Source organism: Pogona vitticeps, chromosome 3, assembly GCF_051106095.1.
Source record: "Pogona vitticeps strain Pit_001003342236 chromosome 3, PviZW2.1, whole genome shotgun sequence".
Classification (NCBI taxonomy): Eukaryota; Metazoa; Chordata; class Lepidosauria; order Squamata; family Agamidae; genus Pogona; species Pogona vitticeps.
In genome coordinates this window covers 238592806-238619218 of record NC_135785.1, presented here as the reverse complement: position 1 = coordinate 238619218, position 26413 = coordinate 238592806, and the positions used below count along the sequence as shown (strand labels likewise).

General features: G+C 39.1%; 1 protein-coding gene across 12 annotated transcripts in view; it reads left to right on the top strand.

Annotated features, from left to right (window-relative positions):
* Positions 1-26413, top strand: part of FRY (FRY microtubule binding protein) — a 249737-nt gene that overhangs the window by 98419 nt on the left and 124905 nt on the right. For all 12 annotated transcript variants that reach the window (XR_012085008.2, XM_072993766.2, XM_078389991.1 and 9 more), the window contains 5 exons: positions 2400-2453; positions 16383-16522; positions 18770-18860; positions 23245-23324; positions 24594-24674. Coding sequence is in view for 11 of the 12 variants with exons in the window: in XM_072993766.2 (XP_072849867.2) it covers positions 2400-2453; positions 16383-16522; positions 18770-18860; positions 23245-23324; positions 24594-24674 (446 nt within the window). In the remaining variant the exon portion in view is untranslated. The remainder of the gene's footprint in view (positions 1-2399; positions 2454-16382; positions 16523-18769; positions 18861-23244; positions 23325-24593; positions 24675-26413) is intronic.

Here is a 26413-nt window from a genome sequence, read left to right as displayed (position 1 = left end):
TTGCCTGCAGAGCTAGTTCAGTCTTGATTCGATGTAAGATCCACTTGTTTGTCTTTCTGGCAGTCCTGACTCTGCAAAACTCTCTTCCAGCACAACTAAAATTGAGCTAAAATGCAACCAGGTTTTGAATAATTAACAACAGTATAAGGTGAGAGGACTTAAACTAATGGGAAAGGGAGAACAAGATATATTTAGAATAGATTTTGAAAAGATAAAGAGTCACAGAGGTGAGCTAAAACAGGCAACCTGCCCCAGAAAACACACCTTCAAAGGAAAAAGTCTTCTAAGCACTGGAATGCCAAGACACAGAAGAGTGTAGTGCAGGATAAAGCAATTCAGTAGAAAAAAAGAAGAAAATATATATATATGTGAAACAAACCTGAACGTTTAAGAGTGCTAAATGTTCCTGTATTTCCAGTGCTTACACACGATATCTTAATCTTAGATAATCACATAATAATCTTGAAATTCCAGCGCTGGAAGAGCCTCGGTGGATCACTGAGTCCAGCCCCTGTCAAAGAGGCACGACAGGGAATCAGACTCCCAACCTCTGGCTCTGCAACCAGAGACCTAAACCACCGAGGCTCATTGGAGTTCTATTAATGCATAGATTGTCAGTCCTTGCAAAATAGCACATCTCTAATTATTTTAGAATATGTAAAGCAGAACTTCATTTGTGTCAGAAGCAATCCAGTGGTACTGCCAGAGTAGGATGGTCAGCCAACAGGGTGCTGTTGTTTCCCAGGAGATGCCCAATTCAGTTTTCTGTCCTTACATTTGGGGGGGGGGGGAGAGGGAGCAAAGCATGTTGCTTATATAATGCCTCATAGCACTTGAAGCAGTCTCTGGAAAGTTTACAATTTAATTATGCAGGCTACACATTCTCCTCCCCTGCCCCCACCAAGCTGAGTACTCAATTTACCAACCTCAGAAGGGCGGAAGGTTGAGTCAACCTTGAGCCAACTACATTCGACTGAAGCCAGATTGTGAGCAGAGTTTTGGCTGCAGTACTGCAGTTTAACTACTCTGCCACAAGGCTCCTTACATGTCCCACCAAACAAAACTGAATCCTGTCTAATTTATCGCATCTACTGAAATAAGAAGCGCGCACATTGGTCTCTTTACACAAAGAAAAGGCAGATCCTAGGTTCAAACAGACCAATATAGAAGACAGTCCAAGAAATATGGTTTCTCTCACATGACTTTCTATCATGGATAACTGACTATAAATTAGAGAAATATACAGCTCATGGGTTGCCTGCCCACTCAACTTTCATCTCTCCGTAACTCCTGTGAGGTGATCTGAGATACATTGGTCTCATGCACTTATACCTGTGTGTGCAAATCGTGGTCGTGTGTGCCCTCCCGTGTCCTCTTGGATAGCTTCAGTTTTAACTAGCAGTATTTTCTCGTTGTTGTGGTTTGTTTATAAAACTAAGCCAAAAATCCTTGTAACTATACGTAAAGGTAGTGTACATGTGTGTTTGCTCTTCTATTTGAATATGTATGTATGTCAGGTTTTAACACTTAGCATCTCATTACAAGGAGATCTGGAGCTAGGCTTTCAATAAAGCCAAGGCTTCTAGGCCTAGATTAATACAGTATTAGCATCCCGTTCTGGCTTGTTTGATGAATAATGATGATGAATTTATTTATTATGGTTGGGTGATCAGCTGGCTTGTTTGTAAGCACATAATTGGGTCTGCATGTTACGAGAACCTGTGTTGTCCTTAATTCTGAATCTGCCTGTTTTGTGTTGGCTGCTTCTGTTAGAGGCAGAGTTGAGAGGTAGGAAGAGACTTGTTTATAGGTTCATGCTTCTTGTACATAACCTGGCTTATTCAGCAACATTTAGGTTAACGGTACATGCTAATGTAGCTTTTATGGCCAAACCTGGATTAGCTCTTATGGTCAAATCTGGTTAGCCTTGACCTATGAAACAGGGCACAATCATTTCACTGTTGTTCAAAGTTGATTTGTTTTGATTAACAATTGATAAGACTAAACGCCATTTGCCCAAGCTTAAATAAAACAAGAAACTGGTTTTTGAGAAATGGAAACAAAAGCCTTGTAGCAGAGCCCATGGAAAATAAAATTTAGTGTGTACAAGCCTGAACTTCTTCTGTGTAGCAGTAGAGTTGTTTTTTCATCTTGTTTGCAATTGAACAATAGATTAATATTTTTCTTTTGCAAGAACCTTTTGTCATACTAGAAAAATTACACTAGCTATAATAATTACAGTTTTATAAAAATCATAAAGGGAAACATACTGATTTCTTTTTTGAAACTAGATTTTTATTGTCGGAATTCAAAATGATCACATAATTAAAGCCCTCATATTATTAAATATTAATAATATATGTTGGTAGTATTAATATATTTCTTCCATTTTATTGTAGGAAAAGCCACTGAGCAAATCTCTTCAACGTGGAGAAGATCCCCAGTTTGATCAAGTAAGTTATATATAAAACAAACAATATCCATTTATTTTTATATTTTCTGTGCAGTTCCATAATTGATGCACTACACTTCTGTACACTATCTGTGGGTTTTCATCTAGTCTGTCTAAACTATTGATCATACATCGGCTTCTGGCACAAAATCTTGTAGAGGGTGGAAGTAGTTCAACTGCAAACACTTCTTAAGTGGAGCAGATTATTCTAGATCATATGGATCCATCCATTTTATTGCCCCTAAAGCCCTTGCAGAGCCAGTCATGCATTTCAACTTCACAAAGTTGGCAGCAACCTGTTAGAATTAGTAACGTCTTTGAAAACAAGGCACATGTACTCTGTGTACCTTGTTTCTAGTTCAAGTAAGATGTGTGCATTGCCTGCCATTTGTCGTGAACATAAAAAGAGGTGGAGGGAGGCTAATTCAGTGATGAATTTAATGGAGGCCCGGTGTAACTGTAGCTGTGTTGTCAGGAGATGGGGAGGACACAGTATTGCTCCTCAGGGTTAAAGAAGTTTCCTTATTTAAGCCCAGTTCAAGCCACGTTTAGGCCACATTGTTTAATTGCCCTGATGAGCGTTGTCAGGAGAGAGGTCTCAGAAGATATCTGTGTGGCGAGGTTGTTAATACAACTATCAATTAATAGCTGATGAAGATATTGATGTGCAGAATAGATGATATGAAACAGTAATGGGCTGGATTATGGTTAATAAATAGAAACTTAATCAGGGCAAGATAGAAGTTCTCGTATGAAACAACAATGCAATCTGTTTTATTTGGGATACCCTGCCCCTGAAACTCAGTTTAAGAATGACACTGGACTTAATGTATTCGTGAAGGCTTTCACGGCCAGGATCTAATGGTTGTTGTTCCCTAAAAATAGGGAAATTAAGAAAAAGAAAATCAAGAATTGGCTGGAGGGAAGGCCTGAATGAACAACCATGTTTTTAATTGGGTTTTGAAGATGCCCAGCGTAGGGGCCGCACGAATCTCCGGAGGGAGATTGTCCCAGAGGCGAGGAGCCACCGCCAAGAAGACCCGGTTTTGTGTCTTCTCCTTCCGGCCCTCTCTCGGCGTCAGGCTCCTCAGCCTCACTTCCTGACTCGCTTGGGTGATCCGGGTAGACCTTGGTGGAAGCAGGCCTTCCGCCAAGTATCGAGGTCCTAAACCGTTTGCATTTGTTCTTGATGCAGTCTGTCCTAACCTTGGCGATGCATCTAGGTGTATCTATATTGATTTTAACTAGTACAGCCAGGTGGGATCACATTACAATGACTTTGAAGGAACTGCACTGCTTGCCTCTTTGTATCTGTCCCCGATTTGGGGAACTGGGGCTTATTTTTTTAAAGCTCTACACAACCTGAGAGCCAAACTGTACATGTTTTGCAGCTATTAGGGAAGTCTTTACCTACATAATGGGACAATAGGGAACAGAGACTTTCCCACTGGGGTGCCCCTCTCATTCCCACAGCTGTTACTGATGTTGATATTTCAAGTGTCCAGGATGCACAGGCATTTTATCTGTCTGTCTGTCTGTCTGTCTGTCTGTCTGTCTGTCTGTCTGTCTGTCTGTCTGTCTGTCTGTCTGTCTGTCTGTCTGTCTGTCTGTCTGTCTGTCTGTCTGTTGGTCCGTCCGTCCGTCCGTCCGTCCGTCCATCCATTTGGCTTTTATATCGCCCATCTAGATGAATCTACTCTGGGCAGTTTACAGTCCAAAAAGGCAATAAAATCAAAATCATCAATAAAAAGACTAAGACAAGCCAAAAACCAGAGGGGAAAAAATTATGTAGTGGCAGGAGGGAAGGCCTGTCTGAAGCGCCAAGTCTTCAGTTTACTCTCAAAAACTCCCAGCGAGGGATCCAGGCAGATCTCAGAGAGGAGGATGTTCCAAAGGTGAGGGGCCACTGCCGAGAAAGCCCGGTTTCTAGTTCCTTCCTTCCGGGCCCCTCTTGGAGTTAAGCCTCTCAGCCACCCAGACAGGTTAGAACGAGTGACACGGGTAGAACTAGAAGAAGGCACTCTGACAGGTATTCAGGTCCTAAACCGTTTAGGGCTTTATATGTAATCATTAGAACCTTGAAATCGATGTGGAATCTAATGGGTAACCAGTGTAAGGCAGCCAAAGTGGTGGAAATATGATATTTTTTCACTCCAGTTAGTAATCTGACCACCGTGTTCTGGACCATTTGAAGTTTCCTCATCAATCTCAAGGGAAGCCCCACGTAGTGTGCATTGCAGTAGTCTAATCTTGAGACTATGAGCGCATGGACAAGTGTGGTGAGTGCCCCAACATCAAGATAGGAATGCAGCTGGCCTATCTGCCGAAGATGTAAATGGGCGGTGCGGACTGCAGACATTACCTGGGATTCCATGGCAAGCGCTGGGTCAAGAGGGACCCCCAAGCTGCTGACCACACTCTTTGTGGTGAGACCGTGAGAGTTGCTTCCCCAAAAGAGAGGGAGCTTCCCAAACCACTGATGACAGGAGTGCCCACCCTCAAGACCTCTCTGTCTTGTCCTGCATTGTAAACTCACCCATCTTGCTTTGGCTGTTTTATTCTTTCTGCTGCTGCTGCTTCTGATTTACAATGCTGCTTATATTTGTTCATGACTATATAAAGTAAAGTATAATTACAGTTATTGTATACTGCCATGATCTGTAAGAATGAAGGGAGCATAAAAATACTTTTATTGACAAAATGTAATTATAATGAACCTTCTACAGAGCTTTGGTTGAGGACATTGTGAATTTGTTTGTCCACACAGATAAAGATTTGAGCTTTGGCACTTATTTCTCTCTGGAAGTCTCTCTCTGTTTCCCATACACACAACCAATTGCATCAGTTGTGTTTATTTTTTAAAAGTCTAGTTTAAAAGAAGGAAGGGCCATTGCTATGTGTCTGAAACAGGAACACTACATTGAGCATTACTGTGTGCCTGCTGGCAGAAATTCATGAAGCAAACTCATACACAAGGCACTTACAGCCTTTCTTCTTGATTTTGGAGATGTGCATGAGAACCGAAGTGTTAACATGGCTTGATCATATCCAGGTTTCACCTGGCATTTCTAAATTGTTCTTAATTTCAGCACCATCAGTAGCAATATTTCCTGTCCCTAGTGCCTGCCTTTCCATAGCTTGAGTACTATTTTAGAGTCCAAATCTGTCTCTAGAAAAGTTCTTAAATGCCCCAGAGATCTCAAAAATTCTTAATCAGAATAGGAGCCCTTGTTTATCTTCCTGAAACAAGGTGGGTGGATAAAACAGTCAATCAAATCCAAATCTATTCCTTTCCAGACTTAACATCTATTTTAGCAATCATTTATGGATACTGTATTAGTTTCATTGAACAATTTTATATTAGTTTCCTTGAACAATTTTCAAAACTAATTGCAACATGGGGGAGGGGGATGCAGAGTTGTCACAGATTTCTCTTTGTTTTCATTCTTTCTCTTCTTCTTTCCTCTCCTTTCACTTTATCAATACATCCATGTGAAACAAAACATGTAAGCAAATAAGACAAACAAATATGTGGAAAGATCTGATCAAGATTTCATCCTGCGCCATGTTAATCTAAAGAAATAGTACTTATTCCAGACATGAATGTTGGCCCTTATGAAGTCAGAATGTCAAAATGCAAGAGGAAGGTTATGTCCTTGTAATTTGGAATAACAAAATCCAAAGAAAAAAGTTGGACAGTTAAAATGTATGGCTGTCCTAATATCTTTCCTTCCATGCACATTTTCTTAAAATTTTGGCTGGGTTCTTATGCTTTTGTCCTTCTATTTATGGACAATTCTGAAAGATTTGTGTCTGTTAATTCATATAACCTTTGGTAAAATTCTATTATTTGGTCTTGTCTCTTGTACTGAGAGTGTATGCATAAGATAAGGCTGTACAACCAAGTTTTCCTGAATTCTAAACTGAATTGGACCAGTTTGGATAAGATCGAAAGTAAATCTGGATTAGTCTAAATTGCTTTAGATGGATTCACAATTTGTATACTAAAGGAATGCTAGACAGCGTATCTCCACATTATTTCACAACAGGACCATATAAGGAAAGCACCAGATAATATGATGGGAGGGGAGGACAGTAGGACTTTGTTACTTCATAGCAGTAGGTTGCAGTCTCAGCCAAGAATTACACCAGCATTTTACAGCCACAGTGTTTGCAAGTGGGATTTGGGGTTCATTTATATTATACAGAAATCTAAGATTTCTTGTGTGCTTCTTATTCCTTTTGCTTCTCTTTAACTGCAAGTAGCAGATCATTGAAAAGTCTGTAGTAATTATTTGGGGTAACGTTAATTGTCTTGACTAATCCTAGATTCTGTCACTTTGCTGCCAAAGCTATCATTTTGTTAATCTGAATACTATAGGTTAATCCTCTTTTGTGTTTCTTGTTCATAGGGTCATTGGATAGAGATAAATGTATTATGTGTGATTCTTAATATCTTAGGTAGTGATACATCTCTTTTACCACCTCTACCTTCAACTCTTAGCTCCCAGTCTGGTTTGTTGACTCTGACTACCAGCAAGTATTTCAAGGGATCTACCCCCACATTCTTCTGCTTCTGGTTCATTGCAATTGTATGCAAATCTGCTTGTTGCTCCTTATTTGCCTCCTACCTTGGAGCCAAGAAGGCTTTATTCTCTGATTTTCTTACAGTACTGTTCCAAAATGTTTGTGCAATTTTTGTCACCACTGTTTGAACCAATGGCTGTTTTACACTTAAGACTGCTTTCCTTTAAAACTGCATTCCTGATTGCCAAGAATGAGTAAACTTTGTGATTTGTGAATGGATCCTCCTTTCCTCATTTTTCATGAAGGCGGGGTTGTACTTCAGATATATATAATCTTTGTGTCTGGAGTACTTTCTGATTCCTACATCAGTTACGGTAGTGTAATTCCACATTTCTTCATGGCACCCAAGATTTTTTAAAATATATCTTTACGTGCTTTAAATGTCAAGCCTTTACCTTTCATCTTGACAGAACTTGAGAATTCAGCAAGTCACCAAGACTGTGTTTCTGTTACCATAAAGCAATTGCCATCATTGTCCAGCTCATGCTTTGCCAAATGAGTTACGAGAATAAAAAGAAACCTTCCCCCCTCCAATGACCTGGTTGGAACTTCATGATCATTTATCTTTCTTTCATTCTTTCAGAATCCAACCTTAATTCCTTCTTTCCCTTCTTTCCCAATCTAGTCTTATGTTTGTTCTTTATTTGTATAAGTCTGTGTCTTGGTATTAGAGTTCTTGGTAGCACTTTTATTAGGCAGTGACGCTCCAGTTATGCTCTTACATTCCCCACACACAAATTTTGGGTTTTGATTGTGCTTGGTTTTGATTTTAATCTATGTTTCCAGTGTGCTTTTTCGATTGTTACATGATATGTCAAAGAGAAGATGCATCAAACATAAATCACAGATATTATCCTAGAGATTTGCTCAAGAAGCATATTAGCAAATTTTGGGCATATAAAAGCAACATGTAAAATGGGATAGCACCAAAACAAAAGCAAATAACAACCAAAACTCTTGGACTTATCTGAACAAAACTTACTAGGAATCATAATAACAGAAGGATCTGCAGTTTAGCCAAGTTTCATACCGTTATATGAAAAAAAAAACATATTTTAAAAGTGGTTGGCATAAAGCCTCTTCAGCTCATTTGTTTGGAATTTGGCAGGAATAATCTGTAAGAAGGCTACACAATCTCCAGATTCATGCCCATCCATGAAAAAAAAATAAAGTTACAGCTATTTTAATTTCCCAGTGAAAATCAATAGAAGTAAAGATTTGGGTCTGACTTGGATTAGGCAACATCCAGATCGAATAAAACCCAAATCTGAATAACCAAATATAGCCCCAAGCAAGGGTGCCCTTGCAGAGCCCTAATACAAATGCATAGCAGTTGTGGTCAGTAATTTTGTATGCTTATAGAGGTTTTTTTTTTTTTTTTTTTTTTTTTTTGATTACTGAATGGACAAAACTTCCAAGTGAAAGCAACTAATAGAACTGCATCAGGAAAAGCATTGAAAATCTCAGCATTGTAAGAGAGTTTTCAGAATATCCATAAACAACACTGTATACAGTATTCACCATCTTAAGGTCAGCAGTTGCTGGGCAGGACTCCTGTTTGTCTAAATGCCAGGTGTCAGGAGAAATAATACCTTCTTCTAGAGAAAATTGCATGTTTGCTCATTGTAGTACCTAAGGCAGTACATGTATAGAGTCTGAGCTTGCCATATCTACAAATCAGCTGTGATATGTGTGCATAAAGCTTTGGTGGTTCCTCAAAATGCATTGTAAACCAAATAATACCAATTGGCTGTTTTTGCTTTTGATGCTCCTAAACATTTTTCAAAACAAAATAAAATTCTAGTTTAATTTCAGCCCTTATAACCTATTCTAACAAAAATATTGTGCCTGTAGAACACTAAATATTACTATGCCTCTAAAAAAATCACAAAGTTGCTTTACAATTGCAGTGAGATGTTTCTGATACACTCAGAGAGCATTCTAGTGCCTGAATCAAACTGACATTTCTTAAATTCCCTTGGTTCCTCTTCCTGCCCCTGCCCCTCTTTCCCATCTTTGGATTGATTTATTTTTAGTTCACTTCCATTTACCTCAAAAGCCCACTGGCATTTAGACATCTAGTTATCATTAAAACAATATACGTGTTGAGAATTTGGTATAATATATGTTCTCAGGACATAAGCAGAGTTAGGAGATACCAAGGTGCAAAGACACTATAACACTCAGAGAGTAAAATACCAACTTCGTCTATTTAGCATATTAACAGAGACAATAGACATTCATCTGTCAGCACAACATGACATGGTACAAGACGTAGCATAGAAAAAAGTGATCTGACTTACAGCAGATAAATGTCCCCTTTACACATGACTTCTATACATTCTTGGGACCAATCAGAAAATACATTACTTAATTTTCTACTTACATAAAGTTACATCATTTTCTACAGCTGTACAACATCAAGTCCTTAAACCTTCTGAATCTACTCAGGTAAAATCAGCTATTTTACTTTCTGCTATACAACCTTTATATTTAATACATTTTGAGATCAGAATCTCAACTATTTTACACAAGCTTTGGTGTAAAATAGTGTCAAGCCCCAAAGGAAAGCAGATCCAGAACTGAACCTAAAACGTGTTTATCCGCATGGAAAATCTTTTTTGAATAAAAAAAACTTTAATGTGCTGGATAATGTTCAAATTCTTTAGGCAAGTCAAAAACCTGAGAAGAAATACTGTAGATATCTAACGTTAGATTCAACAGCTCTAGGGAGTTTTTGCTTATGGCCCAAACTTACTTTGAAAATTTACAGTATTTTAGTGATTTTAAAACACATACACCTTGATTCAGGGGGTCAGGATGAAACATCTTCGGTACAGTGGAGTCACTGGTTTTTTTCCCTTGCAACTTCCTATTTGTCTGGGGTTTGTGCAGTGCTAAGTGTTTATCATTCATCTCTCTTATGAGAGCCCTTGATTTGAGAGAGGACCTTTTGTTGGAGGTCCCTGTTTCAACAAAGCTATGGTCTTCAAGTCTCACTCCTAGTTTTTGGACCTATCACTTTCAAAGCAGGCCTATATTGTGCGGCCATTGTGTCTATGACTGTGGCTTACCAACCTCTGCGGTTTGCTTTGTCTGCAAAAATTTAAAAGATGGATTATTATTTTTCATGGCAGTTTCCCCTTCAGTCTAGCAAAAATTATGATGCCCTTTTTGATGTGTTCCCATGAACAATATATATAGGCTTGGATCCTAAAGGAGGCTGGTAGAAAGAGAATGTGCCTCTTTCTTTCCCAAGCCCTCTGAAAGCCTCCCTTGAGGGTTAAAGGATCTTCCTGAATAGGTAGCCTGTGGTGTAGTGGGACAAATGGATCACCAAAAATCCAGCAGAAGCACCTATTTTTGAAATAATCTTCTCTGCTTTTACTGTTCAGGAGAATCACCTGACCCTTGAGGTAGGCTTTGGAGAGTGTCTGCTGAGTGAAGGGTCTCAGAAAAGTCCTCCCTTTTCTGTAGGTGCTTCTTAAAATCAAGCCATTGTATCTCTTTGTTGCATGCCTTTGATACTATTGTATTCTCTGCCTATTTTCGTTTGTTACATTTCTTATATTTAAAAACCATTGTATATGGTTTTTAAATTTGTTTAAATTGCCGTGAGCTGATCTGAGTACAGTGGGGTCTTGACTTAAGAACGGCTTGAGTTAAGAACATTTTGACTTAAGAACCACTCTCATAGGAAAATATTGACTTGACTTACATACTTAGATTTGAGTTAAGAACTGGAAAAAAACCACGTGGGAGGCAGGGAAAGTGCAAAATTTGAACTTTCAGTTAACTGTTGGCCAGTGAAAAGGCTGCCTGTCTGCTTCCTCACTCCTCCCAGCGTTTAGAGAGTGGATTGGGAGACAGTCTTCGGACTGCCTGGTACTGTACTGCCTGGACTGTATTTTCCCTGCCTTGCCTGAACCTTTCTTGACCTAAGAAAAAAAGAAACAAAATATCCCCCTCTAGTGGTCGAAGGCGGAATAGCAGCTTCCCATTAGTTTCTATGGACGGAAAAGAGCAGATACGGATTAAATGGTTTTCAATGCATTCCTATGGGAAATGCAGATTTGACTTGAGAACTTTTTGACTTGAGAACCGCCTTCCAATACGGATTAAGTTCTCAAGTCAAGACCCCACTGTAGTGTGAAAACCCTAGAAGGAGAGACAGACAGACAGACAGACAGACAGACAGACAGACAGACAGACAGACAGACAGACAGACAGACAGACAGATAGATATTACTTAGTAATAAGCAATCTTTCTACGATATTGAACATACTTGGTTCAGGAATGCTTGAACTTTAAGCAACCAATTGATAACCTATTTAAAGAAAAGGGTTTTCAGTCATTAGTCCCCAGTTAAGACAAATGGACATTTAACTAAATCATTCAGGAAACCTAATACTGTACATATCTAAGACAAGGAAAATGTTAGTTTTGCTTTAAAAATGTCACAGTGAACGGCAGAAAGAAGCTTTCCCACTGTTCCCTTATTACTGAGAAGACAATTTGTGTGTCAGAATGCTACAAATGGGTATATTTTCTCAGTCTGCAAAGAACTATAAAAACTACGTAGAACAGAACTAAAGGAAGCTATACTTGTTTTCATTCAATAAACAAACCTGTGCAAATTTAGATCCCAACTGAAGAGTTCTGTAAGATCACATAGTTTTAGTTTTAAAGTAAAGTATAAATTCCCTTGAATTCAGTGAGAAGTACTTTGGACTAATATGTTTAGTTCTGGGCTTTACAGTTCTTTGGTAGATTTGTTTAAAATGCTATTCTGGCTTGTTTCTTCTGGGTCCACTGGATAACTGTAAAGCAACTACTGTCATAAAAAGGGAAAATGATAAGCTACGTCCGACTGACAGTTCCAGCTACAGTAGACCCCTTAAGTTAAATGGATTTACATAAGTGGTTCCTTGACTAGTCCCTTTTCAGTGGGCTTACTCCAGTTCAGACTAGCAATTAGATTTAGCTTCATTTAATACCTTAATCTAAATTTGCACAGTTCTATTTTGCTTACATGTTTGTTTGTTTGTTTGTTTGTTTCAATGGTTATATCCCAAATGTCTATGGAAAAATTAAGCTCAAGACAGCTGAGAAATAAAAATATAAGTCATAGTAAAATTAGAAAAAAAGCCTAGCATTAATGTAAAATAGACAAATAGGAATTGAAACTAAAGGAAAATTCAATTTTATATTTATTCGCTGAAGTAGTTACTCTAGTCACCCAGTCCATACTTTCTGTAGAAATTCATTTGTTTGCATGTACCATCTGCCAACTCAGAACCACAATTAGTTGCTTATTCTTTTATTTTTCCCCTTATTTGCTATGTTGTGTATTGAATTGCATTATGCATGCTGCATTTTTAAAATTTTGTTCTTTTTTTATATAAATGATGATTATCTAATAGTGTTGGATGAATTACTTTATTGATAATTATGAGTGAGTAATGGTATGCATATATAAAACTGTGATGGGTGAATTTTTTCAGTTGTTCTGTTAATATATAAAACTTTTGTTTGTTTGTTTGTTTTCTGCATGAGGGGACATGTAGGTAAAGGAAGCTGAAATCTGCTGTTCCTTTGCCATACAACATCTTTCATGGCTCCAGCAGTTTTCTCCCAGCTTTGTTTCACAGTTGAAACTGAGATAAAAGAAAAGTAGCTGAAATTAAATATGGCAAGGAAATATGATGAAGAAGTGATAAGTTTAGCTTCTGTACTCTTTTGATTCTTCTGCTGTGGAAATCAGACATTCCATCTTTTACTTTCCATGTAAACAGAAAGATGCCCAAGCTTAAAAAAATTGCTACTGGTATATTCAGATGTTGATGTAAGATCATCTTGGATGATGCTGGAAAGGGTAGCTCCCCTTAGTGAGATTTCCCTTAAAATGTACCTTTTGTGTATCCTCAATCCAGTCCTGATTGCTCCAGCCCAGCTCCAAAAGAAGAGGAGTCCTGCTTCTCGCCACAAAGCTGGGTCAAACTGGTTCGCAATTTCCTGTACATCATCTGGTCCCTCGAAAATAGCTCAAACCACACTGTGCCACAAGCAGTCCAATATGTATTGCACCCAAATTCTGTCATGTTTAGCTGGGCCTTAGGACCCATTTTATTCACAGGAAAAAGAAAACACATCACAGTAACCAGATTAAATAACTGTTCCTATATGTGCTTAGAGGCCTGGGTCAATTAGTAGTCCTAACTAGAGTAGACCCATTGAATCACACTAAGCAGATGATTCAGTGTGTCCATTAGAAAGGATTTACAATAGAATTTACTCCATACTTCCAAGCTATGATGAGGTTCCTAACTATCTTAAATATCAAAAGCTGTCTCTGTGGAGAATGTAAGCAAAGGAGTATGTTGAATGTAAGTATCAGTGAATGGGGAAGCCCATTCTTACCTCAGCATTTTATGAATGGAGACCCCTTTTCATATGCACAATACTGTAAGAATTGAGGGCCAAACTAGGACTTACAGGAACAGCTACATTTGTTCAAGTTCCTTGTACATATAAAGTGGTGTATGGAATGTTGTCATTTCTTTCTTGACAAACATCACATAGATGAAGCTATAAGAATTCCCTCCAGCTTTACCTTCACACACTCCATCATCCTTAGACACATCTCTCTCCATACAGCTCAGATATTCCTAATATACTGACCGTAATGAACAGTGTCTGAGGTAATGGAGTGCACAAAGGTAAAGTGAAGGCACTCTTCATAGTGGACCCTTTTTAATGTAAACATTAGACTTGTAAAATATGAATAAGAAATTATAGATGCTCTTATTTTAGTTAATTCATCCCTTGGGCACCTAGGTGAGCCTATTGATTCTCTTACAATATAGTTTAATTTCTATTATGATTGCATCAAGGCAACATTTTGGTAATACTATATATATGGTGGAATGCTTGTGGGCATGTCTTAGTTGATTTATTTTTTACAAATCTGCCAAAATTGAGTATAAAGAATGCATTTATATAGACTACTTTAAATGCCCAGTGAGCAGAGTGTTTAAACAGCTCAGTGGTATCTTCAGACCATGCACTCTGTAGCTCATTTAAGATGGAAGAACACGATCATTTTGTGCAACAAGGACACATTTGTATATCTGCATACTCCCCTTCAGCAGCAACACAGAGCTAGAATTCATCTCTACCACTGGCTTTGATTCCAGTAAATGGAGGAGTTGAGTAACCAGCTTGCTGACTAGACTTTCCTCCCTTCCTGTATTCCAAGAGCCAGTCTCTGCAAAATCCACCCTTCCTTCCTGCATTAGAAGTCCAACGACAGAAATATTGAAAAAGCGAAAGACACCCTGTGTAAATATATCAGAGGACATACAACTGGTGTGTGTTTAGTTTGCATTCCTTTTGGCACAGTCTCTAATAATTTGGGAGTCTGTAGGTCGAGAGGCATTTGCTGGCTTCTCACCTTTGAGTTACACAGGCCACGCTTGGCTTGAAAGGTGTTGCAGCTGTCCAGGTAAAGAGCTCTATGCAAAATGAAGGATTAGCACACCCATAAAAATATCCTGTTGGTAGTATATCAGTCTCACTGTGTCCACAGAGATAAAGTCAGGAAAATAGCTGTAGGGCTGGTGAAAAAACATGTTCTTGGTTGCACCTTAGGAATTCTTAAGACTGAATGTCCAAGAAACTCCATCAGCAAAGAAAGTGGAGATGCAGTTAGATGGGAGATTGAAAGAAAGGCTAAATATGTTTGTAGCAAGATATAAGGAGGCCTAAGCAAGCGGGCCACAAGTGTTAATTGAATCTAATTAAAACTCAAAGTGGTTGGGAGAGACTGAGATTAAAAGATACATTGTTTATTTTTATTTCTTATATTCAAACAGGTATACCCTTTGAGTTTTGGAAACATGTAGAATTATTTTAAATAACTTATTTGCATCCAGATATTCATTCAGTTTGAAAAAGTTGTATTCAGTTCATCTTTAAAAATACATATTACTAGAGGGCTAAAATAGACAAGCGGCAGGAAACTTGTAGCTTGATTTCCCCATGTCTCCCATTCTATTCCAGCACAAAAACATAGTTATACATGTACGTATTCTCTTTGAAAAACTAGCAATTAAGGGACAAGTTGTATTAGTCTTAATAGTTTTAGAATTGAGCTGTAAAGGACCCTGTGGATCATCTTCTGGTTCCACAGCCAGATATCTTAAACCATGTCATCTGCATGGTCTAAGCCAGAGATGGTGAACCTACTGCACCCGTGCCACAGCTGGCATGCGGAGACCTTTCTGCTGGCACACGAGCCATAAGTCGCCGGATCGCTACTCTGCCTCCCCCCACCCGTGCAGCCAAACCTGAGAAGGCGGCTGCAGCCGCAGTGCTGGTGCTTTATCAGGCGAACCTGGAGTGGGGTCTCGAGGCACCTCTGTGCCAGGATTCCCCCTTTCGCTGCCACTTCCGGTTCCACACCCGCCACTTCCGGTTCCTCCTCCACCACCACTGCTGCAGGATGCCACCGATGGTTTTGTGTCCCCCCCCCCCCAGTTTGGGCACACGAGCCCAAAAAGGTTCGCCACCACTGGTCTAAGCTGTCCAGCAGTTAGACTATGCAAATGACATGCTTAATCCCTTTCCCATCACTTCACTCTGATACAATGGCGAAAGGACTTGTCTACCTCAAAAAGTGCCAGGAGATCCAGTCACTTTTTTCCCCTGTGTCTCATGCAGTTTAGTCTTTGGCAGCTGTAGGTAGTAGAACACAGTAAACAAAGAGAATGTAAGATATCCTTGTTGCCTCTTCTTCCATGTAGACAAACGTTTTCCATATAGTCTTTGTCTCTTAGTCCCCCAAGGCTACTGCAAATAAGATAAGATATATGTGATAGACATAAATACACATTCACCTCTATTTACCCAGTTCCACTTCCTTCTCCCTTCTCTTTTCTCGATTTTTGTTTTATTTTTTACAAATATTTGTATTCCATCAAATCAATAGAAATTCCTAATGTGTTCTAGTTTACATTTGTAAATGAGTTAAACTGAAAATAACTTGAAAGTGTAATATCTCTGTTACATTTGTGAAGCTAAGTTACCCTACGGACTGATACTCTTTTGTAATTCGCCTTTGGAAGGTTTTGCAGTATGGAACACCATAAAAGTATTCTAAATACATTTTTAAAAGGCTCTTTTCTTTTTCAGTCCTTTACCATCCCCAAGGAAAATACTAAGCAAGAAAATGGCTTATTGTCTGAATTCAGAACAAACTAAACAATTGATGAAAAGCTGTGTTAGATTCCATAAGGCAGTATTAAAACACTTCAAAAATATCTTTGTGCTTTTTCCCTCCAGGTAATAAGCTCAATGAGCTCACTTTCAGAGTATTGTCTGCCTTCCATCCTGCGCACTTTGTTTGATTGGTATAAAAGGCAAAATGGCATAGAGGATGAATCTCATGAATACAGACCAAGAACAAGCACTAAATCCAAAAGGTATGCACCTTTACATTATAAATACTGGTTGCCAAGTCTTATGGGTGACTGAAAAAAAATTACCATAAACAAGTGTCATGAGAAGGATAGATGAGTTAGTCTAACAATGGGTACAGCATTTTTTTAAAAAAATCTAGTTCTGGCGGAAACAATAGGCAAGTGACATGCACTTGTTATATACATTTTGCTGTTAATGTTTTTGATTCCTGGAGCTACCATGAAAAATTTGGTTGCCATGTTCACCTGTTTAGAAACTGCGACCCAGCCTTGGAGAGGCATGTGTTTTCATATTTATCTTTGTGAGTTGGTGGGTTAAAGTATCGGTGCATGTTGTATTAAGGAATAAAAAAAGGGCAAGATAGTACACTACTGGGTAAAGTGTGTCCTTCCACATGATATTATAGTGCAGCTCCTATCAACCGTCCACCATAGCTAGTAGTGAGTAACGTCCAACAATAGCTGGAGAGGCCATTATCCCCCCACCCACCTCATTTCCTACAGTATTCCTGTGGTAAAAATTTATTCTGTGAAAATGTTGACCCTTGTCAACCAGTCTGACAAAAGGGGTATACCATTAGGAAAGACTGTCAGAATAAAAGGAAATTTGTAAAAATACTCATAGGTGAAGTTCAGAATTCTTTTGCCTAATTCACTTTTGAGGCAGCAGAGGTACTTATGTGTATGTTTATTCTTTCATTGTGGGATCGCCTGTGCTGTACCTGTCAGTCCTTCCCCAGTTCCAGTTTCCCACACTTTAATTAAAACCCAGAGTCAAATATCACAAAGTAACTCCTTTCACAGGGCTTTTTCAGATCAGAAAATGTGGTCAGGCTGGGAAGCTGCACTGTGATGGTGAGATGGGTAATGGGGGTGGGTAGCTGCACAACCCCGAGCTACCTTCCAGTGTTATATAATGTTCAAAAAATATAATGAAAATAAATTCTTAAAAAGCCAGAGAATGACATGAAAGAATGGAAGCCTCTTTCATGAACGTATAGAGTAGACCTTTGGTCTAGATCACTGGTTCTTAACCTTGGGTTACTCAGGAGTTTTGGACTGCAACTCCCAGAAGCCTTCACCACCAGCTGTCCTGACTGGGGTTTCTGGGAGTTGCAGTTCAAAAGCATCCGAGTAACAAAGGTTAAGAACCACTGGTCTAGATAGGCGGGATAGAAATCCAAATAAATAAATGAATGAATGAATGAATGAATGAATGAATGAATGAATGAATGAATGAATGAATGAATGAATGAATGAATGAATGAATGAATGAATGAATGAATGAATAGGAAGAAAAACAGACAGACAGACAGACCTACCTTTTGGGAAGTTGGAGGGCAAATTATGGTGCAGCAATACAAGGCTACAGGGAAGAAGCTATATTATGGAGCCTCTACAGTAGGCAAATCTATTTTTGAGGATGAAAATCTATTCACACTATCCCTTCAAAAAAAATGTAACATTTGGAAAGCCTGGGGAAAGTACTGGATCCTTAAAAATGACAAGCAGTGCTGGCTGAGCCAAAATTTCTCAAAAGGTGTTTTTCTTGAAAACAGCAGGATATTTTCTTTTACCTTACTCCCCAAGAAATAGTAGGTCATATTGCATATTTTCCCCCAAAATTCTACTGTCCTTATTTATGCTGGCTACTTTCCCACTTTTGCCAGAATAGTGTTCCAGAATTACACTGGGTGGAAGGCACTCTAGACAAAGCGAAGTGGTGACCAAGTTGTCAACACAGTTGCTTCTGTGGCAGTGCAAAACACAAACAAACATCCTTTTGGAATTAAAAATGAAACTGTACTAAAGGTGAACATATATCTGGGAAATGACTAGAAAATTTATCATGATGAAATTGTTTCCCCAGTTTCTCTTTTCACAAATAGGGTAGACCAAAGGCTCTTTCTGCAGGCCGGTATCCTGCACTAGCACAGAAGTTATATGAACTGATAGTATTAAGTGTTCTAAGGAAGCATCATCCAGACCATTGTGGGCCTCTTGAATCTGGAAACTAAAGAAAGAAAGGAAACATTTGGAAAGGATGAGGATTTAACATTTGACACAGATTCATATGCCAGATTTTTTTCTTGGTTCAATTATTCCAGACTTTTAGTATCCTTCTGCCTTTTTATTATACTGATACTTTGGTTTTCCAAATCCTGTAATAAAAACTGTTGGTTTAATTTGAGTTAAGTAACTATGCATGATGTTTGATTGTTAATGGATTTATTGTCTCTGATTTTTCAGTGATGAACAGCAAAGAGATTATTTAATGGAAAGAAGAGATCTTGCTATTGATTTTATTTTTTCCTTAGTATTAATAGAAGTTTTGAAACAGGTATGTTATTTTAAAATACTGAATTCAATGTTATGACTGATTTCTGAACACACTGACAAATGGATGTACTTCCCAATTGAGTGCTTCTAAGGGGGGATCATTAGCCTTGAGTTAGTAAAAAGCCAGATATGTTGTATCAATTGAATACTTGGTGTGGTTAGTTTTAGGTCCATATGGTACTGTGGACAAAGTTATCTGAGAATGTATGTGTGTTTGTGTGTGTGTATAGTGTCATCTGCAGGATTACTGAAATCATTATTCTAAGCAACGCATGTTCCCTCTTGCAAATAATTGCCCTAAAGCACTGGTTCTTAATATTGGGTTACGCAGGAGTTTTGGACTGCAATTCCCAGAAGCCTTCACCACCAGCTGTCCTGACTGGGGTTTCTGGGAGTTGCAGTTCAAAAGCATCTGAGTAACAAAGGTTAAGAACCACTGCCGTAAAGCACTAGTCAGCTCAGTAAGTAATTTCCTGGGAGAAAGGGAAATCTGTCACCAAGAAGAACAGAGCTCTCAACTTACCTGATATTCTGTTCTCCTAACCTGTCTTTCCACCAAACTTCCTTAGATGAAAAGAGAAACTAAAGTGCAGCAGGCATGTGTCATGCTGTTACTGGTGTACTGTCATCCTTTGGGGCAAGATCTGACATTTTAATGACATGATGCATGTGTGTGTACATGCAAGGCTGGCCATGGGCATAGCAAGGAGGGCACATACCTCTCAAATGGCATGGTGTATTGTATCCCCTTCTTGGACCATAAGCCACTATAGGTACGAGGAAGTGGCCTGTATGAAACAGACCTCTCTGACATATCCAGCAAGAGGTGAAAGCCAACTAATTGTGTTCTGGCCCATGTTTCCACAAATCATATGACTGTTGTTCCTTCAAGCTTGAGTGGTCAGTGGCTTTTGGGGTGCCTTACACTTTCTCCATCTCTTCTCTGCCTGATCAGGCATTGTTTCTTTTCTACATTTGCTGAAGTATAATGTCTAATTATTTAAAGAAGCACCTTTCTATATCTTGAGTAAATTAAATAAAATGGTACTAATTGCAAATGTTTCCATTCTAAGCACATTTTCTAGAAAGAAAACTGTAATTTTAGGGGAATAAATTTCGAATTCCAGTGTAAAGAAAAATAGTGGGGCAGAGAGTTTCCATTGTATGCTCTTGTCTATACAATTTGAGCTTAGTGTCATATAATTGGGTAAAGGTGTATCTTTAAGTGTAAGAATGGAGCAAATCATTTATGTGACAGAATGGAAGAAAGAAAGAGAAATTCAAGTTCTTCTTCGTGGCCTTCTGTGAATCACGCCCTGGGTGATTCGCGCCTGCGCAGAGCCTCATCGGAAGATTCTAGAGCTTCTGCGGTAGCAATAAACACATTAGAATGTGCCTCTCCCTACCCGCATAAGTACCTTGGTGCCAAGCATCTCCTTTCAGTTTCTTTCAACTGCCACGTTGAGAGCCTCATAATTCTGCTTCTGTGAGTAAAAGAGAAAGATAGCTTATTCTTGATTCCTTCCTGTTATCAATCTTTTTTTCTTTTAACCTATTAGATCAAAATCTTTATCATCAGAGATTTTTCCTTTCCCCTCGCTCGGCCTCCGGCCACAGCACACCCCCCCCCACAATCATCAGTTTTGCTCCTCAATTATTTTCTCCTATTCATGACTCCTTTGGGCCTGCTTAAACACTGCGTTGTCTGTGATAATAAGATCCCCATTTTCCGACAGACACGCTAAGTGCCTTTTCTGTTTGGGAGAACAACATCAAACTTCCTCCTATATCCATTGCAAAAATTTTAAGTGCGGAGTTCTTTGATATCGCCTCTCGAGGCTGAAACTCTGACTTTGGGAACAATCCTTACAACCTGTTCAAATGGACCAACTTCCCTGTAGGGCCACTTGCCAAACCAAAGTAATGGAAAAAGCTGTTACTGAATCATCAAAACAACATCCATTGGCTACACCAGTTCATTTCGATTCTCCATCTGCATTGTCTAAGACCTTGAAGACACACAAATCGAAACCCTCAATACCAAAGTTCTCGACTTCAAAAACAACTTCTAAACGTCAGAGACCTACTGAAGCTCTCCAGCTCCAGCTCCAGAGCCTGTTATTGCTAAACGAGCTAAACAATCTAAGCCTACAGACATCCCACCACAACCACAACTCTCTGAATCAATTTCGGTCGGATCTCACTCAAATGATGACAGACTTCCGTCCCATCAACCCTGTTCTCAGTCTCCAGAATGGGATGATGAAGTCAACCAACTAATGTCCTCCCAGTCCACAACCTTCCATTCCTTCCAGCAGTCCTTCGGTTATTCCATTGCTTGAGGATTCCCATCCCGAACACCTCGACACCGTTCCATATTCGATGCCCTCGGATTGCCCACTGATCTTTAACCAGAACCGTCAACATCAACAATCTCGACAGCTCGCTTCATCGCGTATGGTTCAAACCCATGCTCACCATGCGCATTGGGTTTGCATTTGCCCCGACCAATGCTCTGCTCGACAAACTGAACCAACTAGTTAACCAGGTGTTTTACCTGGTTCAATAATACCATCTAGTAGTCGGCCTACCTCTTGACAACCATTGGTGTCGAAGCGGCCACATCACCAAGAGGTGACTATACCTCAACCTGCTCCCCACTTGGTATCGAAAAAACCTCGGACAGTCAAGCAGATTTCATCCACACGTGAGGTTTTTGCAGCCCCATCCTCCCAATACTTTCCTACTACAATAGATGACGGAAATCACTCTTCACGCTAAGCATTGCCAGCATCCATTAATTCTACTGCTATGCCATAGCATCGGCAACCTCCATTTTGACATCACAGAAACTCAGGCTCTGATATCAACGATCCTCGATATTCATCCTGGTCCATGGACACTTGTTCCATTCTGTTACATCAACACAGTTCCTGTCTTCCAATAAATCCAAGTCATTGATCCCGGCACCGTTACGACACCAAGCTCGACACCAAGGTCCATCCCTCGACACTGAATCCATCATTTTAAACTGTTCTCCGCTTTCTCCTACATCTCAAATCCAAGGGCCTCTCCATCTCATCATTGAGAATCTACCTTTCAGCAATAATTTCATACAAACCTCCAAATTCTCCAGCAGCAAACTTCTTCAAACATCCAACAACGAAACATTTTCTGAAAGGTCTCGCTCATATCTACCCCAATAATCAACCTCCCTCTCCACAATGGTCACTAATGTTTCTTTTGAAACAGCTTACCAAAGCTACAACTGACATAAGACTCCTCACCTTTAAAACAGCTTTTCTTGTAGCTCGACGAGCTAATGAATTGGCAGCTTTATGCTATGACTACCCTTATCTATAAATTTTCCCGATAAGGTTAAGTTATTCATGGACATTTCCTTCCTCCCCAAAATTGTCTCTCAATTTCATCTTTCCCAGCCGATTGTCCTTCCTTCATTTTTTCCATTGCCTTCTTAAAACCAAGAAAAAATACTCCATACGCTGGTTGTCAGAAGAGCTCTTGCTTTTTATCTCCAATGTACCCAACCTTTTAGATAGTCATCTCATCTCTTCATAAGCTACCTACAAAAGGCCGTCAGGTGACTTCCCAATCTATCTCTAGATGGGTCGCCTCTACCATTCATTTGTCTTATCAACTTGCTCGACAACCAGCCCCTAGAGTGGTTCGTCGTCACTTCACCAGGGCAGTGGCAGCCTCTACAGCCTTTCTCCGTGGCGTACGTCTTCCAGACGTCTGCGCCTCTGCCACTTGGGCACAGCCATCCACGTTAATCTATCATTATAGACTCAACTTCCGGCAGAAGTCTGATGCGACATTTGGACATGCTGTTCTAGCCTCTACTTTGGCGTGACACCCTGCCTCTGGGTAAGACAGCTTATTAGTCACCCAGAGTGTGATTCACAGAGGCCGTGGAGAACAACAGGTAACCCACCTGTAATTGTAGTTCTTGGAGTTGACCTCTGTGATTCACACATCCCGCCCATCTGTCACACCATTGTTCCCTTGCTATTAAGCAGCGGTTGACACAACTAAAAGGGGATGCTTGGCGCCAAGGTACTTTTGCAGGTGAGGAGGGGCATATTCTAATGTGTTTATTGCTACTGCAGGAGCTCTAGAATCTTCCAATGAGGCTCCGCGCAGGCGCGAATCACCCAGGGTGTGAGTCATAGAGGTCCACTCGAAGAACTACAATTTCAGGTGGTTAACCTCTCATTATTCAACTTGAGTTAGCAAGTAAGGGGAGACATGAAGTAGGTAGATAGATAATTCAAAATATGTATGTGTGCCAAATGTAGGATATAGAGATTAGGTATGATATACAAATATATGTATATTAGTTTGTTTGTTCTCTTGTTTTCCAGATTCAGCTTCATCCTGTAATAGATGGTTTGGTACATGATGTTATTAATTTGGCTTTCAAGCACTTTAAATACAAAGAAGGGTAAGGCTTTTTTATATGGACTCTCAAAAGTTTTAGACAATGTTGATATGACAGTTTTGACTGTATCTCTCACAATATCAGGTTGTATTTTTTTTTTTTTTACATTGAAGAAGGTAAAGATGGGATCCAACCATTCTTTGAAACAGGAGTATGTAGCCATGATCCTGAATAGTGTGTATCTATACATTTTGGGAGCAATGGTGTGTTTTCAGATAACATATATCATCAGTTTCATATTAGTTTTAAATTTTCATGGCTCCCACAAGAATCGTAAGAGTTGTAGTTTGGTGAGGATATTAAATATGCTCTGCTAGAAAGCCATCAGTCCCTGTAATAAAATGAACATTTGTATAAGGTCCGTGAAAACTGAGAATGTCTTTATCCTATTTAGTCTGCAGTACATGTTTGCTATACCATCACTTTTCAGCCCAGCTGTCTTCATATCAGAAAAGGGGCTAAAGTATATGTTAGTACTGTCTAGAGTAGACCCATTTATATAATTGATACCTAAGTTAGTTCTGGCTAACCAATGTTATTCATTTCAGTGGTTCTGCTGTAAATAGGACTAACATTGACCTTGGCCAAAGTTTTTTCCCTGCATAATAGAGAACTCTAAAATACCCTCCCAGAATTGGTTAAATTTAATTCTATAGACCTTTTTGTGGGCATATGATGGTTAATATCCTGTTGCACCGTTCTGTGTGCACAAAGGGAATAACATCCTTGTCAGCAGCAAATTGCCACTGATTGAAGACTTCTTTTGGCAATTTTTAACTACCCAGAGTAGACCTTTGATCTAGATGGGCGGGATAGAAATGAAATCAAATAAATAAATAAATAAATAAATAAGTAAGTAAGTAAATAAATAAATACATACATACATACATACATACATACATACATACATACATACATACATACATACATACATACATACATACATACATACATACATACATACATACATACATACATTTTTGAATGCATGCAACTCTTACACAATGGATAACAATTGCTGAAATAACCAAAGGAAACCTTTAATCAGCAGTGATTTGCCACTGCTTCTTATGTTGTTCCTGTTGTGCATGTGGAGCTGTGCAACAGGATTTCGGCCAGTGAACTATATAAGTAACAGACTAAATATTGGTACCTTCTTAGATATTGAGAGTCTGCAGTTATCCAAAGACAAACCAAAGCTTTAGTATTCAATTTTTATGACTGGGAAAACCTCCTGTATATTCTTAACTATCTTGATTTATCTCTTGGTAGGTACCTTGGTCCTAACACGGGAAATATGCACATTGTTGCAGATCTGTATGCTGAAGTAATAGGGGTGCTAGCACAAGCAAAGTAAGTATATTTAAAATAAGTAGTGTAGTTGAAATCTGAAATACTCTACAGTTTCTTTCAGAAAGCCTGGGTGGGTGTGCTTTTCCTCTTGCAAGAGAAATTAAAGGAATAAATCATTCCACTCAGGAGCACTTTGTTTATCAAACTGTGTCTTGGCATAGAGACCTAGGAAATCATGGAAGGTAGCTTCTATATCCAATCAAGCAGTTCAAAGTAAATTCAACATTGGTTTATAAAGGCTCCATTTTATTTATTTCACTGATGTCATCTATGGAAATTCATCTATGCTGATGATCTAGCCTTGACAGTCCAGGGGGAAACCTTTGAGGCCATTGAGCTCTAGCTAACCTTTTCATTAGAAGATCTTTATATTTATATTTTAAAAACAACCAGTGGGAACCAAGCTCTTTAAAAACACAGAGCTGTTTAAAAAATAAAGAAAAAGAAGCAGATAGGAAGCTCCGAGTTATCTGGGAAGGAAATATTTTAGAACATTGCCCCACCTCTTAGTATTTGAGCATCATGCTGAATTAAAACCCTGATCTATATAAATATTGTCTAAACACTAAACAGAAAGTTTCCAACAGAAATGTCATACTTAGGATACTGAGTGGGCCAGACTGGGGTGCACACCCACAAACAATAAGAACAGCAGGTTTGTCCCTGTGCTACTTCACTACAGAATATGCTAGTATCATGTCGTATAAATCAGCACATGCCAAATGTGGATGTATCTCTTAATGATGCAGGATTATTATTGGCTGCCTGAAACCTAATCCTATTGAAAAAGTATGTTATTTGGCTGGCAATGCCCCTTCAGAAGTATATGGAGAGGTGTAGCAACTATTGAATGAAATATCAAGTTAAAATCAAGCAAAAATTTTCTGTACACATCTCAAGCTCCAGATCCAGAACTAGGCTAAACATATGGAGAACAAACACAACAAACCTTGTAGAATAGATGAATGTTGAAGATTGTCTCCTACTAGGATGAGACTCTAGCAAGACCATCTGGAAGTCAATGAGACTTCAAAGTGAAATAGGAAGATTGAATATCAAGGAATAATCAAGTAAAACAGGGCTACCTGGATACAGGACAAATTTTCTGTGACTGTGAAGAAATTCGGTTAATGCAGCACTTATGCAAATGCTATTTCTGCCTTATCACATATACAAAAGAAGAGCTAGCAAATGGTTGAGATAATACTATTGAAGTACCCCATTTCTGGTCAAAACTAATTATCTTAACATTTAATTTGTTTTTAATTTTATCTATATTTCATATTTGTCCGTAATTTTATACTGTATTATGCAATGCTCTGATAGGAATAAAGAAATATGTATGAAAAGTCTAGAGCTGGAATGGGAACTCTTTTTCTCTTACCCCAGGGATACTCTGTCAGGAGCCACTCACTAGTGGTGGATGGGATCAGAGTGAATAGAGACTAAGGACCACCACTTTCTCTCCTTTTCTGTACAACCACTATTTTGCTCCCCTTCCTCCAACTTGCCGAGCATGCTGTCTGGAGAAGAGCAAATTTATCTTGCTAGTTCTGAATGAATCATTTGCAGAAGGATTCTTCTGCTTTCCACTGCTGTTTTCAGCTTCCCCTCTACATTCTGTTTTTCCCTGCGTGCATGAAATTAGATCCATGGCCACAGGTTATCAATCTCCGTGCATGGAAAGACATTCTGGATAGAGAAGCATTTCCAAATACAGTGGTGCCTCGCTTAACGAG